General features: G+C 46.0%; 1 protein-coding gene across 3 annotated transcripts in view; it reads right to left on the reverse strand.

Annotated features, from left to right (window-relative positions):
* Nucleotides 1–18,560, reverse strand: part of LOC146869698 (saoe class I histocompatibility antigen, A alpha chain-like) — a 274,622-nt gene that overhangs the window by 160,073 nt on the left and 95,989 nt on the right. For all 3 annotated transcript variants that reach the window (XM_085612321.1, XM_085612399.1, XM_085612231.1), the window contains exons 2-3: nucleotides 12,840–13,109; nucleotides 11,462–11,734 (exon numbers count right to left, since the gene is read on the reverse strand). In XM_085612321.1, coding sequence (XP_085468447.1) covers nucleotides 11,462–11,734; nucleotides 12,840–13,109 — 543 coding nt within the window. The remainder of the gene's footprint in view (nucleotides 1–11,461; nucleotides 11,735–12,839; nucleotides 13,110–18,560) is intronic.

Consider the following 18,560-nt stretch of genomic DNA (forward strand, 5'->3'; position numbering starts at 1 on the left):
CAGGTGGTTCACCAAGATCACTTCTGCCTGTTGCTATATGGGTTGTCACTCTGGGGAACAGAATCAAAGGAGGGAAGGCATAATTCAGGCTTATTGACCAATCCTGGGAGAATGCGTCCGTCGCTTTCGCTAAGGGGTCTGGCCTCCAGCTGAAGAACGTCTGTAATTGATAGCTCAATTGGGACGCAAAAAGGTCTAACATGCAAGGACCCCACACAGCCTGCAACCAATGGAACAGTTGAGGTTGGAGTTGCCAATCGCTGTGGTCCTTAAGATACCTGGAATTCCAGTCCACAACAGTGTTCGACTGTTGTGGAATGTATTCCACAATGACTGAGATCTGATGACTCAGGCAATAGTGCCAAAAGTCCTTTGCTATCTCCACTAGTAGAGACGACCTTTTGATATACGTCACTGCCGAGATATTGTCCATCCTGAGAAGGATGCAACAAGAGACTCGCTTGGGGAAGAGCATCCGTATGGCAAATGTCCCTGCCAACAACTCCAGACAACAACTCTAGACAATTGATGTGGAGGGATAGTTCTTGAAGTGACCACCTTCCTCCTGTAGAGATATGTCCGCAAAGTGCTCCCCAGCCCCCTCGGCTGGCGCCTGATTCTATGATGACCTCCGGTTGGGAGCCTGGCTCTGCCGTTTGACGCTTCTACATGGCCCAACCACCATTTCATTTCTTCCCTTACTTCCTGGGACAAGGGGACCAGGTCCGTATAAGACGACCCTTTGGAAGGTGTTTGATTTTGAAGGGCCCGGTAATGAAGGGGACCCGGAAAGATAGCCTGTATTGAGGACACCAGTAACCCCACTATTCTGGCAATTGTCCTGAGGGAGACCGTCTGCTTGGCAAGGACCGATGTGTGTTCCTTCTTGAGATCCTGTAATCTCGACTGGTATAGGCTCAGTTGAGCCATTTGTGAGTCTATGACAAACTTCAAAAAGTCCATCGTCTGAAAAGGACAAAGGGCCGACTTGGATTCGTTGATCACAAACCCAAAATTCTGCAGAAGGGACACTGTCGTCTGCAAATGTTGGTTGGCTAAGGACTGAGTCTGAGCCATGATAAGTATGTCGTCTAGATATACTATCATGCGATTGCCCTGTTCTCGCAAATGAGATATCACCGGTATCAATATCATTACACCAAGGAAAGATACCTAGAAAGCCCAAAAGAAAGGGCCAAGTATTCCAACCACCGGTTCCTCCATCGAAACTGCAGGAAACGACGATGGGGAGGAAAAATTGGAATCGTCAGGTAAGCATCTTTTGGATCCAACTGGACCATCCAATCTCCTTTCTTGAGTAAATCCGCTAATGGGTGGATACCCTCCATCTTGAAGTGCTTGTAGACCATAAATTGGTTGAAGTCTCTCAGGTTTAACACCAACCTGTGACCACCACCCTTCTTCTGTACTAATAAGACATTGGCATAAGACATTGTAAGCAACTGCTCGCTTTCGCAGCAATTCTTCTATTTCTGCATCTATAAAAACACACTCTTGTTGGGAAAAACTGAGTTGCCTCGGGGAAGTGTCATGGAATGGAGTTTGAAAGAAGTCTAGGTGAAAACCCTGAATGGTCTGTAATATCCATGCATCTTGTGACAACATTGCCCAATTGTGAGTGAAGAACTGAGTACGACCCCTCATGGGTAAGTGAGAAATTTCGGTAACTCTTACCTGTAGAGTTTTGGGCCTGGAAACCTGTACGGTGATCACCTCTGTTGAAGCACCACTTGTTGAGCCTCTGTTGCGTGGGCTAGAAGGTTCCGCCTCTGCTAGACTCCCAGTCACCTCTACCGCGTCTGTAGTTGCCTCTAGGAGGACCTTGGTAGTACTGGCGAGCGTCCCCTGCCACGCCACGCCCTGTTAAAAAGGCCCGCCTGAAACACTCTTTTTATTCCAGAATAGTCCTTGTCCAGCGACTTAAAAGACATCCTTAACGAATCTCTCACCAAAGAGGTTGCCTTCTGCAAGGGGACTAGGCTCGGCCGAAGCCAATTCTGTAGGATTTTGAGTCCATTTGCAGAAGTAGAGATTTGTGTCTTTCGGTAGGGATGGCGCAATTTGCGTTCCCTAATAAGCATATAGCCCTTTGTATCCAGCCCGCTAGGATGTCTGGATCCACTGGAGTGGTTGATTCCTTGGCTACAAGGGCCATCTCCAGGATTTTGGCCAGGGGTCCTGTCACATCCAGGAGTTTGTCCTGGCAGCCCCGCCAGGTGCGATCAATCCCCTTTTTGGGGTCCTTTTTGCGAACTTCTTGAGGAAAGTTAAAAGGCTGGCATCCATATCAGGTGTCTCTGCCACCTTATCCTGGATATAGGGCCGAGGGCACTCGGAACGCAACCTGTATCGCATTTCAGTATCAAAACCTTTTCTAAGGTTGTCATGTAAGTAGTCTGACACTTCAGGGGCCGGAGCCCAATCGGATGACCTGAGATGGACGATGTCTGTCGGGTTAAATGTGAAGGGAGTGTTGGGATTTTGAGGCGTCATATCGGGCACTATGATGACTGCCTTCCAAGGCTTTTTCTTGGTAGGCGCCTCCTCGTCAGTGGTGTTTGTGTCAGTAGTGTCTGTGCCAATGTACACTTTTTGTTTGAGTTTCACTTTACCACCTTCCATGATGCTTGGTGTGGCATATCCATGTTCCTCTGCATTCGCCTGTGCTAAGCTAGCTTGCACGCCTGCATGGGGCCATGGCCCTGACTTCGCCTTGCTCTTGCCTGCTGGAGCAACCTTTGGGGGATCAAGGGCTATTTGGAACCCGTGGTGCTTTGCAAAACTTTCCAGTTATTTGGTAATTGGTTTCAATGCTGCTGCCAAGGCTTGTTGCACAGTGTTAGGGACCGCACTTTCAATTGCCCTGTTGACCGACTGCTGAACTGATGCGTCCAAAGTGTCAACCAAATTATCTTCTAATACAGTATCCTGCTGTCCATCATAGTGGGGTTCATCCTCCTCATCATCATATCTAACCCAATCTTCCATTATGGAATCACTTGTCGCACTCTTGCCAATAGGAATTGTAAGTATTTTGAGGCAAGGTAGGTAAAGGAGGAGCTAGGGGGGAGCCAACCCTCAAGCACACAGTGTAGGAAAAAACTGAGTACCGAGCTCCTCAGCAAATCTGTAATCATCCATTGTTGCAGTCACAGGGCGTAAGAGCCAATTTTAGATATCCTGGAGCGTGTGTGCACTCCGTGGGATGACTATTATTTCAGCCGTGTCAGGCGTCTTCAACACGTGTTGCTCGTTGCGGAGTCCGGACTATTTTTAGCCTCGGAACGAGTGACGGGAAGTACGAGACATGCACAGCCCAAATGTAGGCTAATTGGGATACGCCCGTCGGGCAACGCTTGGCTCACGTTGTACACGTCGGGCCCGATCAGGGGAGGCAGCCGACTGTAAGCGCTTAGGTCGCGCTTCGAAAACAAAGCAAAATGCCACAATTACACACCACCTACCTCAGTGTTACACTTGAAGGAAGTGACCCGAAATGGGCCATCCGGGTCACTCGTGCCCACCTCTCGGCTTTCCCAGAAATAAAGAGTCAGGATAACAGCGGAGAATACAATCTAACACCTTTATTAGTAAAATACACTGCAGTGGAGCCCGGTCTGATCACCCTCATGGGATAGCTGTGAGGGACTGGCCCCGAACACTTGGTAACACAAAATAAGCCTTCCAACACCTCTCAAAACCGCGCCCCTGATGGAAAAATACAGTTTGGGCAGAATACTGAACAAAAAAGGCTCTGAGAGATGAGCCACCACCTGGGGAATGGGTAAATGTTATCAGGCTCCCAAGGCAATCTTACTTGGTCTCAGCTTTCTCTAGGGTGGGAGCATAACTATGCCCAGCAGAGAGCGAGGGGCACAGAGGCCGGGCTTTGCTTACAGCGTAACATGGTAGCTACAAATAGGAAAATGGTGTCTCGGATGCTAACTTTACCCTGCACAATGTAAGACAAAGGCTGGTCACACACATTTGCAATAGCAATCAATATAAAATAGCTACATGAATGCTAACATAACACAGTATACATCATGGGGAACGGGGCAATGGCACATTCGATTCTAACACACTCACGCTCCCCGCGGGAGCTAAACTCTCAGAAATTGCCCCGATCCGGGCCAAGGCACAAATGTGCTAGTATACGCACAATAGTATGAACGAAAATATGTCAAGCATGCAAAGTCTGCCGAACAAACAAATGTTGCACATACATCTGCAGCTCGTTCCGACAAGCGCACGCGCCCATGGGAACAGCTGACTGTACATATAAACAGCCACATGTAATAAAATTCGAAAATGTACTTATCTCTGCCATGAGCAGCAAACAAAGAGGCTCATGGGCAGGAGATAGTGACTCTTATAGGGTCTGATGAGACACGATTGGTTGCAAAAGCATTATGGGATATGTAGTTTTATTTGTGCATTAAAACGTTTTCATTGGCTGCTGTGATTTCAACAGTAAAGAAAGAGAAGCAATAATCTGAAGCCCTAGGTGCTGTAATAGAATCATGGCACACATGCGCTCAGATTGTGGTGGGATAGATTGGATCGAGTGGGGTAGACTGGGGCAGAGTGGAATGGGGTAGAGCGGGGTAGACTTCGATAGGCTGGGGTAGATTGGAGTGCGGTAGAGTTGGGTAGAATGGAATGGGGTAGTGTGCAGTGGAGCCAGGTAGCTGCTTCAAGAGTCGTGGCACACATGCACTCACATGGAAGAGTCGAAGTGAAGCAACCCAATGGTGTTGGTAAAAGAAGTGCGGAACATAAAAAAAAGTCAAAGGTAGAAAAAACAACACTAGTTAGAAAAAGTTATTAAAAAAATTAAAAAGTTCTCTGAATTAAGTGGAATCAGTTGGAGGTGGGCCGTACTCCGCTGCAAGCACCTTCACTGTATAGAATGCGCATGAGAGACATAAAAACACTTTCTCCAGTGCCGCTGCCCATCCGTTCCCACCCCAACCCCCACACCCCTTCCCCGTGAGCCGCCACCAGCAGGAGATGAAGGAGTAGAAACCAAGGAAAGATTGGGAACATTTGAGGGTGGTGGGGTGAGGGGTCAGAACACGGACCTCATACATGTATAGAAATAATTAACAGTGGATATGCTATGAGGACCTGCACATCGTAAAGTATGCGCTGTAATGCAATAGGTTATTATTCACAGTTGTATTGGGTGCTAGCAAATCACCACATACTCATCCACCTAGAGTAATAGTCATCTCAAAGAATAGAAAATTCCCAAGATGTTACAATTTATCAAACAGGCAATGCAGCACACCACAAAAATCACATACACCCCACAAGCCAAACTTATTTCCGGGTGTAGTCCGTTAATTGTAAATATTGTTCAAAGCACAAAATCAATATCCGTTCTTGATATCACTGGATATATAGTATTTATTCGGTAGTAATCATATAGGTGTCCAAATTTTCACAGCGCAGCCGACGCGCGTTTCGCCCAACGGGCTTTCTCAAGGCTGCATATATACAAAAGAAAAGAAAAACATGGTATCTAATCACCTGTACACACAGATATATAAACAATATTGTCAACTGTACTATGCGTACACAACAAAGTCATTAAGTTGAAAATGCAAACCTAATCCAAAATCTATCATATAATTTAGTACATTCAAAAACAGGGCTCCAGGGGAAAGTACCCTCAGAAACAGAGTGCTCCCCTCGAGTGGGCGATTGATAGAGAGATACGTTCCGAAAGGTTCCCCAGATGGAAAGAACGTGCATGTAAAAGACACCAATGAGTAACTGAATCCTGTCTCTTTAAGTTACCCAATTCAATCATGTGCATATCACCAATATAAATATGAGTGTTAATGGGGGTGCCCATGTTGGATATTAAATCAGCCAAAAAATATGGGACATGCTCGTAAGGTGCTCGAGGTAAGTGTCTACGAGATGACGTGGTCTCACCTTAAACAATTCAATGTCTCGTTCGAAAATAGAATGTAAAGTTTGTGAAGTCTGTAATAAAAAATACCGAACCAGATCAAAGCACTGGTAATAAACTGTCACGATATCTGACACACCGTTTATCTAAACGTTAGGTATTGCTTACCTAATCTTGACAGAATCGTCCCGTGTAATTTTTAAAGAGTGCCTTAGATAGGACACTGTCGGCGTTTACCGCAATTGTAATATTGTTGAAGCAATCAGAAGGACCAGGATCCGTCCACTCTGAAACAAGTATATTGTACAAATAAGTAATCACTGCCAAGTTCCATATATATCGTTACCGCAACGAATCAAATGTACGCGTATAAGTCTTGGATTTGGTATTCAAACCCAGAAATTAGCGTTATGTCAGCAAGTTACCGTGACGCCTACAATGTAAAATCATTCGTACATATTCATATTGATTCACATCCTTTGATTTGCATTATGTGCATAAAAAACGGCCTTATTATCAAAATACAACACGGTATCGTACCTATAAACCCAGCGTCTCTAGTATCTCATGTTAGTTCCCAACAATATCATCTGGCCCGGATAAATGCAAAAACAATCTATCCGTCGCCATTACGGTGGTCAAAGTCGCGCTAAAACAGCTCGCATTATATAAAGCTCGTCACAACAACAGCCCCATGTAACACTCACCATTGCTGCTGTAACTCGTACTATCACAGTATATGGGCGTTTGGTATCCGTGTGCCTCCCGCCATTGTCGGAAATAAAAGCGGAGCGTGAGGTCATAAAAATGGAAAGTGGACTACAAAATTAGGTAGACGAAGTTCACTGTCATGGACTGGCGGCCATATTGGAATGATCCAATATGTATGTTATAAATACATAAGTCGTGTATCTAGGCATGTCACACGTCTTTTTCACAGAAACAAAACGAAATTTTGTATCCCCAGTGATGTTAGGTAAACCAGAAGTCCTAATGTTATGTGAAAAATATTAATAAAATAGCAATAGAAAGGACAGATAGCAGCAGGTCATATGGAATAAGAATCCTGGAGCCACAACATATGTCAAAAATGCTATTCTGTAACGCATGAAGTCCGAGTGATCTTTTGTTACATCATTAGTACATGTTAAATTCAGAAACATTAACAGTTGGAATCAGCATCAGTCGAATAATTTCCCAGAACATACAATCATAGTTATCTCTCATTGTACATCAAACATTGACTTATAAAAATTCAAACAGCTCCTTATCAATGTTAATCCCGTGTTCCACTGCTCTCAGGGAGATGATCCATTTACATTCTTTCTGTCTTAAGACACTCACTCTATTGCCACCTCTTTGATGTGGCAGTATAACCTCAAGGCCATGAAACGTTATCCTAATCAGTTCTGTATGGTTATGTAAGGTATTAAAATGTGAGGCCAACGGATACTGGGTATTATTGTTTCTGATGGCCCTTATGTGCTCTTGTATCCGTTCCTTAAGTGGTCTGATCGTACTACCTACATAAATTTTTCCACATATACAAATAATGCAGTAAATTACAAATTTAGTATTGCAATTGATAAACCCATTGACTATATGGGTTTTTTCAGAATTGTATTTAAAAGTGGTGGTCCTGTTCAGCGCAAAGGGGCAGACATTACAAGTCCCACATCTGAAAAACCCCTTTGGTTTAACCGGTAGCCATGTCGTTTGATCAATTTTTGGGATAAAACTGGGGCATAGGGTTTGTCTCAGAGTATTGCCCCTAGCAAAAGTGATATTAGGTCTGGATCCCACCGCCTCCAAAATCTTTTCATCATCTGTCAATAAATGCCAGTGTCTTTTCAGAATTTTAAATATCTCAGGACTGGCATTTGAGTACGGTGTGATGAACCTAATCGTTCTTGTGTCACATGGCCTTTTGTTAGTTTTGGTGCGGCCCTTCAGCAAATCTGTTCTTGTCATGCTATTTACACTTTTTCGTGCCTTACGGATATCGGAAACTTTATATCCTCTAGCCAAAAATCGTTGTTCAACTGTGTTTAATTCCTGCTCCAATGTTTGTGTATCGCTGCAATTTCTTTTTGTGCGGATCATCTCCCCCAAAGGGATTGCTTTGATTTGTGATGGTGGATGTGCGCTAGTGGCATGCAGGACTGCGTTGCATGCCGTATCCTTTCTGTATGGACGTGATATTAGTTTATTCTTATCAACTATGATTGTGATTTCAAGAAAATTAATATGTGTGGTGCTTACTGTTTTGGTGAAAGTTAAGTTGAAGGGATTATTGTTTAGATACTCAAAAAATTCATCTAACATTGTTTTTGTACCTGGCCAAAACATGAGTATATTGTCTATATAACGGCCTAAGAAAAGGACATTATCCGTTAATAGACTGGGGCCCTTCTTCCAGATGTGATTGAGCTCAAAGTAGCCCATATAGAGATTGGCAAATGAGGGCGAAAATTTTGCCCCCATTGCCACACCTCTAATTTGTCGGTACCAAACATCATTGTGAATAAAAATGTTGTTTTTCAACACCAATTCTGTTAATTCCAATAACATCACCGTGTGTTCCAGGTATTGTATAGACCTAGATTCCAAGAAATATTGTACTGCCAGGATTCCCATGTCCATAGGTATACTTGTGTAGAGGGAACACACATCCAAAGTCACAAGATAGTGTCCCTCTACCCAGTATACATCCGAAATCTTGCTTAGCACCTCTGTAGTGTCCTTTATGAACGATGGTAAGTTCACTACCAATGGTTGTAAATATGAATCAATATATTCTGAGATACGCTCAGTTGGAGATCCGATTCCCGAGATGATTGGCCTGCCCGGGGGAAAGGGTGCATTTTTATGTATTTTGGGTAAGACGTACATGCACGGTATGGTTGGTGTGTCATTGTAAAGATATTTAAATTCAATATCTGTAATCAAACATTTGTCTTTCCAAAACCGTAACATGTTGCAAATAAGTTCTTTAGTGGCATGAAGTGGATTATGATCTAAAAGTTGGTATGTCATATCATCATTTAATTGTCTCCCTTGTCCTCCCGGATGACAAGGGAGGAGTCATTTTTAAGATTGAACAAAGCCTGTTTTTCCTCCCTTGATATGTTAGTTGGGTGATATATTTTCTTTAAAAGGTATTTGTCTTCTAATTTGTATAGATCCCTAAAGATATTATGCTGGAATCGATCTATCAAATTGTGACTTGGCATTTGTGGTGTAAATCTAGATTTGTGTCTCAGCCCACTGTCTGAGCTGGCAAATGTATCCAAGTCTAGATCCATTGCTACGTCTTGTAATGATGGAGTCCTATCACTATCGTCAATTGAAAGTAATAATTGAACATCTCTGATGTCCCTGATTGAAGGTAAGTTCTCTGAGTGAGTTGCGATATCAGTGGTACTGCCCAGTTGTTGTTTATCTTGAAAGTATTTAAACAGTTTGATCTTTCTAACAAATTTAAAACAACTTACATGTAGCGACGTAAAGTCTGGAACAGTACTGGGACAGAAGCTCAGTCCTTTGCTCAAAATTTTAATTTCATGTTCATTCAGCACATGATCCGAAAGATTCACAACATTCACAATATCCGTGCATGTAGTATTGGCAACATTTATCAATTCTTTTGGTTGCGTGCACTTGATCTCGTGGTCACCCCTGTTCTTTCTTGTCCGCCTGTGACTAGTTTTTCCCCTTCTTGCCTTTTTTGGCCCATATCTTTCCTGTATGACTGCTTGTTCCCTTTCCTGAAGCGTTGTAGTTCTAAAAAAAAGGGGTCAGATGTAGCCCCCTCCCCCCGTGTTTGTATGTTCAATGATTCGCTGCTCGTAGCACTGCTAATACTGGACGTGTCTGGGGTACTGGCCGTGTCAGTTGGTCGTGGGGGATGTCCAGAACCAGCCGAATTCACGTCCATTCCAACATTATCAAATTTTTTAGCGAAGGTGTAAACCCTTCCCTGTTTGTAGTCTCTTTCATCCCTCCTGATTTTCTGAGATTTTTTATCTTTTAAGTATAATTGATGTTTATATAGTACTTCTTTAAGAATTACCATGTTTTTATCCCTTACTTCCGGTAAGTTTAATTCTTGTATTTCCTCTTCCAATTTAGTGATCTCTAAGATGATTTTACTGCGTTTAAGTTCAGCATCCTTGATCAAAATCTCCATCATTCCGACTGATGAGTTAGAAAGTAATCTTTCCCATTCTTGTTTCAGAGTGGACGGATCCTGGTCCTTCTGATTGCTTCAACAATATTACAATTGCGGTAAACGCCGACAGTGTCCTATCTAAGGCACTCTTTAAAAATTACACGGGACGATTCTGTCAAGATTAGGTAAGCAATACCTAACGTTTTGATAAACGGTGTGTCAGATATCGTGACAGTTTATTACCAGTGCTTTGATCTGGTTCGGTATTTTTTATTACAGACTTCACAAACTTTACATTCTATTTTCGAACGAGACATTGAATTGTTTAAGGTGAGACCACGTCATCTCGTAGACACTTACCTCGAGCACCTTACGAGCATATCCCATATTTTTTGGCTGATTTAATATCCAACATGGGCACCCCCATTAACACTCATATTTATATTGGTGATATGCACATGATTGAATTGGGTAACTTAAAGAGACAGGATTCAGTTACTCATTGGTGTCTTTTACATGCACGTTCTTTCCATCTGGGGAACCTTTCGGAACGTATCTCTCTATCAATCGCCCACTCGAGGGGAGCACTCTGTTTCTGAGGGTACTTTCCCCTGGAGCCCTGTTTTTGAATGTACTAAATTATATGATAGATTTTGGATTAGGTTTGCATTTTCAACTTAATGACTTTGTTGTGTACGCATAGTACAGTTGACAATATTGTTTATATATCTGTGTGTACAGGTGATTAGATACCATGTTTTTCTTTTCTTTTGTATATATGCAGCCTTGAGAAAGCCCGTTGGGCGAAACGCGCGTCGGCTGCGCTGTGAAAATTTGGACACCTTATGATTACTACCGAATAAATACTATATATCCAGTGATATCAAGAACGTATATTGATTTTGTGCTTTGAACAATATTTACAATTAACGGACTACACCCGGAAATAAGTTTGGCTTGTGGGGTGTATGTGATTTTTGTGGTGTGCTGCATTGCCTGTTTGATAAACGGACCTCATACATGGTACAAAGCCCTCCACTGTGTGTAACTTTTTACCTCCCACACACATCAGCGCTCCCCAGCGGCACTTTGCCATGTGTAACACTGCTCCCGGACACCCCCTTTTATCATCCCTGGGGGGTAATAGAAATACTGGAGACTGCGAAATTAGGGGGGTGGGGGTGATGGGCGCAGACCGGATCACAGAGGTACCCCCTGAGGGTAACATTGTCTCCCTGCCCCCACCCTGATCTGTGTGCAGTACAGGGTGCCAGTGTCTGTCCACACAAGCTTTTCAGTGCCTAGTGAGTGGCAGTAAGCACTATGTAAAAACACCCATAACCCACCTCTCTGCAGCCTCTCTGCCCCGTTCTTCAGGTGTTTCTTCAGGTACTCGATGCACGTCCCCTCCAGGTACTCCTTCCCTCGCTGGATGAAAATCCTGTCCGAGTTCCATCGGTCCTGTGTGATCCTGGCCGCATCCAAAGCCGCCGTGTAGGTCAGTCTGTCCTTGTCAAAGCTGAGGAAGTCGTGTCCATCAAAGGCGTGTTGACGGAACCCCCCGATGGAGCCGTCCGCCCGGAGTTCACAGCCGTACATGTACTGGATAATGTGGAGACCTAAGGGGGGGAGAGGAGAGTGAGGGGCCGAGGAGAGGTCTGACACCTGCAGATAGAGGCTGAGGGGAGACACAACCCTCCCTCCGTGTGCCGCTAGAACCCCCGTCCCCTCCCCTAGTCATCCCCTCAGAACTCACAGCCATACATGTACTGAATAATGTGGAGACGTGGGGGGAAGGGAGAGGAGAGTGAGGGACTGAGGAAGGGGTAGAGAACCATATGTAGCAATCGCCAGCACCCACTCCCTCCCGCTCTTCAATGCGGCCGCTGGGCACGCAAAGTGCTCGCTACACCACTGTAGTGAGGAGACACAAGAACCGCCCCCATGGGGCATGTCACCCAGAGCTCACACCCAGAATTCTAGTGGATTTGTGTGGCACCTGAGGTAGGGGAGAAAGAGTGACCGGCTGAGGGAGGGACATAGGGAGCAGGGTAAGACCTGCAGGAGAGGAGCGGAGAGACGGTTTGGGGGGAGCAGCAAAGAGCGAGACCAGAGGTGAAATGAGAGCCTGGGCAGGGGGACAGAGCGAGGGACCGAGAGGGGGGGGGACCCAAGAAATTCACCACCCCCAGCTTGTGGAGACCGGGGGGGTAGAGTGAGGAGCTGAGGGGATGGGGGGTCATGAGGGCCTGAGGGGGAGCAGAGGGTCAGGCACCTTCAAGCACAGAGTGACCTTTGACAAAATACCAGCCCTCATAAAGCCACATGTAATGAGGGAGAGGACTACCCCCCAGCCGCAAGCACAAATACCTATCACAGCTTCTGCACTTCAAAATGTTTTCAGTGAATGCGTCTGATACCCCTTTCTGCAGTCACTCACACCCCAAAACACTGAACTGTTACACCTCACTCGTCCTGGGTCTCCACCCCCCAAGAAAAATTCGACCAACAGCCATACTTGAGCCCTCTCTCCCTACCATTCCTCCAAACCCCCTCTCAACACCCAGATGCCCCTAACCCCCTGTCTGGATGAGGCCGCCTCCCCCAGTGTCACTCACTTCCGGTCAGGTTGTCCTGCCTCCCTGGAATCACTCGCCCCATTCTGGTTACCCCCCCTTGTGTCACTCACCTCCTCTGGTTCCCCCCTCCCCTGGTTTCACTCACCACTGGTCTGGTTGACTCGCTCCATCACGGTCCTCACATCAGCCTTGGACACCTGCTCCCATCCTCGGCTGATCTCCGTGTTCCTCTCCCAGTAGAGGGGGTCATCGGTGGTGATCCTCTCCATCCAGGGGGCCCGGGGCTCCTCTCTGCGGCTCTCACTGGTGTAACCAGAGATAGGGATGTCATCCACATATCCCACGTAGGAGTACCAGGGGACCCCGGGGAGGGGCCCAGAGAGGGAGGACTCGAAGTACCGGAGGGAGTGCGAGCCTGGGGGGGAGAGACAGAGGGTCAGAGAAGAGAGCGTGCACCCCTCCCCACAGACAATACCTTCCTTCTACCCCCACACACAACACAGACACCGCCCTAAGTGATCCACTCCCCCTCTACAGTGCATGTGAGTTTTACAAATAAACTGGGGGTGCCCCAGGGAGGGGCCGTGGGGGGAGGAGAAGTACCTGAGGGAGTGCAAACCTGGGGGGGAGAGGGTCAGAGGAAAGTGCACACCCCTCCCCCACAGACAATACCTTCCCTCTGCACCCCCACAAACACTGCCCCCCAGTGCTCCACCCCCCACTACAGTGCATGTGACTCTTACAAATAAACGGGGTGACCCCAGGGAGGGGCCCAAGGGGAAGAAGAGTTAATGGAGGGAGGGGGGGTCAGGGGTGGGGGGCTTGGGGATGGCAACAGAGCACCAGGGAAGGACCTCAGGGGGGGTGTCAGCGGCGCATCAGTAATACATAACCTGTGCCCCCCACCGAGTAAGACATCCCCTACTCTGTCACTCACGTTCCTGTTCTGTGAAATAGCGAGTCTCCGCTAGGGAGGGGGGGGAAGAAACATCACCTCTCATGGCGCTGCGTTGATTGTGCTCCATCCGCCCGCAACAGCTACCACGCCCCCAGCGGCCACTCCTCCCTTTCACCGTCTTAAACACCGCGCTGGGGGGGGGGGGTGAGGGAGGACGGGGTGCTAGTTCTGGAGGATTCGACAGTCTGAGATGGTGATGACACTGCGGGCCTATATTTACATAACCAAGCCCATTCCATGATATATCAATGCCCCTTCAATGCTGATGGTGGGGGCCATGGATGTATGTAACAACAACCCCACATCTCTTCGAGCAAGTGAAGTGTAAGAAACCCCAAGAGAGACTCATATGTAAGACATGGCTTGGCAGTTCGGGCTGGACTGTTCCCATGAGGCACAGGGTCAAGTCTGATTTGCATTTAGCTGTGTCTGAACTGGGGTGGCGAAGTGAGCTAAAGAATAATGATGGATTCAACCCAGATCTGTGACTGGGGGTGAGAGTCTGAAAAGTTTCAGCGCTCCGTTCATCATTTTCTTGTGTTAGCCTCCTATGTAAACAACTCTGTTATCGACCCTGCAAGCATTAAAGGGTGTGTGTGCCCTGCAATGCCTTTAACCCAGTGACTGCAGGTGAAACAGCTGAACGCACAGAGCTGACGGAGATCGGTAAATAATACTTGGGACCCTATAACTAGGGGGCAAGGTGTGACAGGGATGTAGTCACGAGGGGCGGAGCTATAAAAACCAGACTTTGACAACAAATTATGCCTTTATTTTTTATTAACTTAGCCACAAGGACAAATGTGACAGTATATATGTCAGGGATAGGTGCCTGACACAAAGAGTCTGCATTTAAAAATATCTCCTGGGGTTCAGGCACCTGCTGCAGAGATCTGTGTGCAAAGCAACTTTTAGGGGATAATAATACTTAAAAGATAACTCTGGAGGTTTATGCACTTGCTGCAGAGATCTGTGGGCGCCCAGAACCATTTGGATAATAGTACTGGCAAGATAACTCTGGTGGTTAATGATACTGGCAAGATATCTCTGGAGGTTAATGCACTTGCTGCAGAGATATGCGTATGCCCAGTGAATTTTAGGAGACATTAGTAATGGTAAGATAACTCAGGTCATTAATGCAATTGATGCAGAGATGTGCATGCCCACCTAGCAACTTTTAGGAGATAATAACACTGGAAAGATAACTCTGGCGGTTAATGTACTTCCTGCAGAGATGTGTGTGTCCAGCAACTTTTAGGGGATAATAACACTGACAAGATAACTCTGGAGGTTAATGCACTTGCTGCAGAGATGTTTGCTTTGCCCAATCACAGTTTTGACTCGAAGTAGCACAGAGAGTTACTGTGCCTGCGGCAAAGCACACTGCATAACATGACGATCACAGCTTTATATTTGTATGCCCAGCAACTACTAATGTCTACAGTGTATGCTACTCACCCAGCAGAAGTAGGGTACCCCGGGAGGAGACCGGAGAGGAAGGAGAAGTAACAGAGGGAGCGGAAGCCTGGGGAGCGAGAGTGCACAAACCCCTCCCCCCACATGTAATACCTTCCCTCTGCACCCACACACAACACTGCCCCCCCCACCTCCTGCCCCCGTACCTCTCCTGGCTATCGGGCATGTTAATCTTCCAAATATATGGGGGGCCCCGGGGAAGGGCCCAAGAGGGAGGAGAACTACCGGAAGGAGACGAGCCTTGGAGGGGAGTTACAGAGGGTTAGAGAACTGACCTCACTTAATGGTTTGGGGGGGCAGCAATAAAAAAAAAAATACCCCCCACAACATTCCCCTCGGTCATCAGGCATGTCCCTGACTCAAGAGAGCTGGGGGAGTTATACTTCACAAGGAGAGAGGGAGAAATGAGTGCAAGTCTGGTGGGACGGACAAAAGACCTCGCATTATAGTCGCCCCCCCACGTGTGTAATACTACCACACCCACAACAACACTGCCCCCTCTAGCCGCGGTGTGCACTCCACCCTTTTCCGGTCTCTAAGCTCCCTATTTGGGGGGTGGAACTAGTGCAAGGGGAGTGATTGGTGGTGGGGGGGGGGGAAGTTTGAGGATTACCCAGTTCAAGGTGGTGATGATACTGCAGGATCTCTATTTACATAACCAGGCCCCTCTGACACTGATGGTGGGGGCCCTAGAATGATCCCCATTCCATAGCATAGCTGTCCTGACCGCAAAGGCCCTTCCTCTCTTTCTGGCCTTGACAAACAGGGAACGCACATTAGGAACTTAGAGTTAGATCTAAGAGTGCCGGCCGATTGGTATGGGAGAAGTCTTTTTCTGAGGTATCTAGGTCCTATGTTGTGCAACAGCAAAGCAAGGGTAAGTTCCAAACTAGTTTACAATGCTGCCACTTTCTTCAAAGCACCACCCCCATTCAACACTGCCCCAAAACAAAATACTGGTGCTAGATGGACTGCATGGATGAAAACATTTGAAGATTTCATAGATGCACTTGAAGAGACTGATAACAATTAGATTGTCAAATATCTCAAAGATCTTGCTGTGATGGTCTGAAAGAAGTAATAAAGAAAATGCAAATGGAGGGACAAAGAATTGGAAATGCGTTGAATCTCAAGTTAAATCCAGTACCAAATGTTGACTATGAATGATATATTTTCAGTCAAGAACGTCAAAGAGTTGGTGAAACAATCAATTAATGCATGGAAGGAATCAACATAGTCATCACACATTGTAAGTTTAATAAATTTAACGATGAAGAAGTCATGCGGCTTAGAGTGATCAATGGATGCTAGTGTGATTCATTCATGGGACGAATGCTGAGAGAAACTTAGTCTGGAGTGAGTGTTGATGGCTGCCAGAGCTGAGGAATGTGTTGAGAAACAAAGTACCAGCATAGGGGCCGGAGGTGCCGAGAGCGAGTCAGTCATGAGTGTGAAAAGTCATTTGAAACAAAAAAGTGAAAGACACAAAGCGATGTCTACACGCAAAAAGAAGTTGTGTTTCAGGTGTGGATTTGCGTTTCCACACGAAGGAAAGTGTCCTGAAATTGGTCAAATATGCAAACGCTGTGGTCAAGAGAACCATTTAGTGACGATGTGCAGAGCGAAGGAAAAAGTAAATGGGTCATGGCACGAAGACAAAATGGCCACCAGAACGTTTCAGAAGCAACATTTGATGCACGCCCACAAGGCCAAGCGGCGACATCAGTTGAGGCAAATAAGTACTAAATGAAGTTGATCGTCATTTAAGTCATCATCAAACAATTCTTCATACTCAAAAATAAGTAGAAGTGAAGAAAGTGATTGTGCCATATCAATGCTTACTTCAGAAAAACGTCACATGCACGTGAGGAGAAAAGTCAGTCAAAGATAAGTCGACATATTAAAGCAACGAAATAATACAAACATTGTCCAAAGATTACATTGAAAATAAATGGATGCTCAGTACCTTTTATCATCGATAGTGGTGCCTCGATAAATATAATGAAAAAAGAACAATTGATGGACAGAATGCAGAACAATGTCATACATTCTCCCCAGTATAGAGATCTGGGCCTAAATCCATAGGTCTTTTGCTCCCCATGCCATTCCAGTTTGAACCCAGCCATGTGCTAATCAATCTTGACCCTGTGCCCAATGGGAACAGCCCAGCCCGAACTGCCAGGCCAGGTCCTCCCTGGACTGGGAAGAAGCATCCTAGGACCGGTTTCTGGGTTTCACCCCCTCATCAGCCAGGATAGCTTGACTCCAGTGGGAGGGAGAGCACGGGACCCACGTCTGGGCATACCCTTCCCACTCGGGGTGACAAATGCAAAAACAACAGTTGATGGACAGAATGCAGAACAGTGTCATACATTCAACCCAGTGCAGAGATCTGGGCCTAAATCCATAATGGGGGGAGGCTGAGGCCATTCTTTTAAATCTGTCTGCAGCTTTCGACACCATGAGTCATGTGGTTCTTCTAGACAGTCTAGCCAATATGGAGCTACGTGGACTGCAATAAATCTCCTCCAATCTTTTCTGGTGAATACAGAACAGTTGGTTTCACTTGGGGAATTCAGATCAAAACCCTCCTCTCTGCCTTGCGGGGTTCCACAAGGGTTGTTACTGAGCCCCACTGTTTGTAACGTTTATGTGGCCCCCTCTAGCCAAACTGATCAAATCTTTTGTTTTTTCAACAATTTCATAGCAGACGAGACTCAGATTATTGTGTCCATCTCTAGCAATGAGGAGGAAGCCTCACATCGCTTCAATAGTTGCTTGGGTGAGATTGTCAAATGGATGAAACACAGTAGTCTGAAGTTAAATACAGAGAAAATGGAGGTCCTTCTTTTTGGAAGAGACCTCTCATTTTGGAACCTGTCCTGGTGGGCCCAATCTCTTGGCCCCCTTTCCACTCCAGTTTCGAACATAAAGATCCTGGGTGTAATCCTTGATCGTTCATTTAGAGATCAGATAAACAAACTCACCTCTGCTTGTTTCTTTATAATTAAAAGTCTGAGGAAAACTCTTACCTTTATTCCCTATGATTTCCAGAAATCAGTGGTGATTGCATTGGTATTGTCCAGACTAGACTATTGCAATGCCCTCTATCAAGGCATCCAACAACATTCTCTAAAGAAACTTCAGCTTCTGCAGAAGGCAGCAGCCCGCCTCCTTAAAAAACAGTGGCGGCTGGCTTGTACCGAGGGTGGTGTGACGGGGGGCGCAAAAAGAAAATAAATTCACTTACCTTTGTAGCTTGACGTCTTCCTCCCTCGGGTGTCTTCTAGAAAGCTCTCAATGCAGGAAACTGCACTACCCTTTCCTGGCACTGCTTTCACAGCAGGAAAACAGCGCCAGGATTAACTAGAGCAGCCTCTTTCATCGCTCCTAAGAGCACTGGAGGCCTGCACTCGTCTAAGACAGCTAGGT

This window comes from Triturus cristatus, chromosome 1_1, assembly GCF_964204655.1.
Source record: "Triturus cristatus chromosome 1_1, aTriCri1.1, whole genome shotgun sequence".
Classification (NCBI taxonomy): Eukaryota; Metazoa; Chordata; class Amphibia; order Caudata; family Salamandridae; genus Triturus; species Triturus cristatus.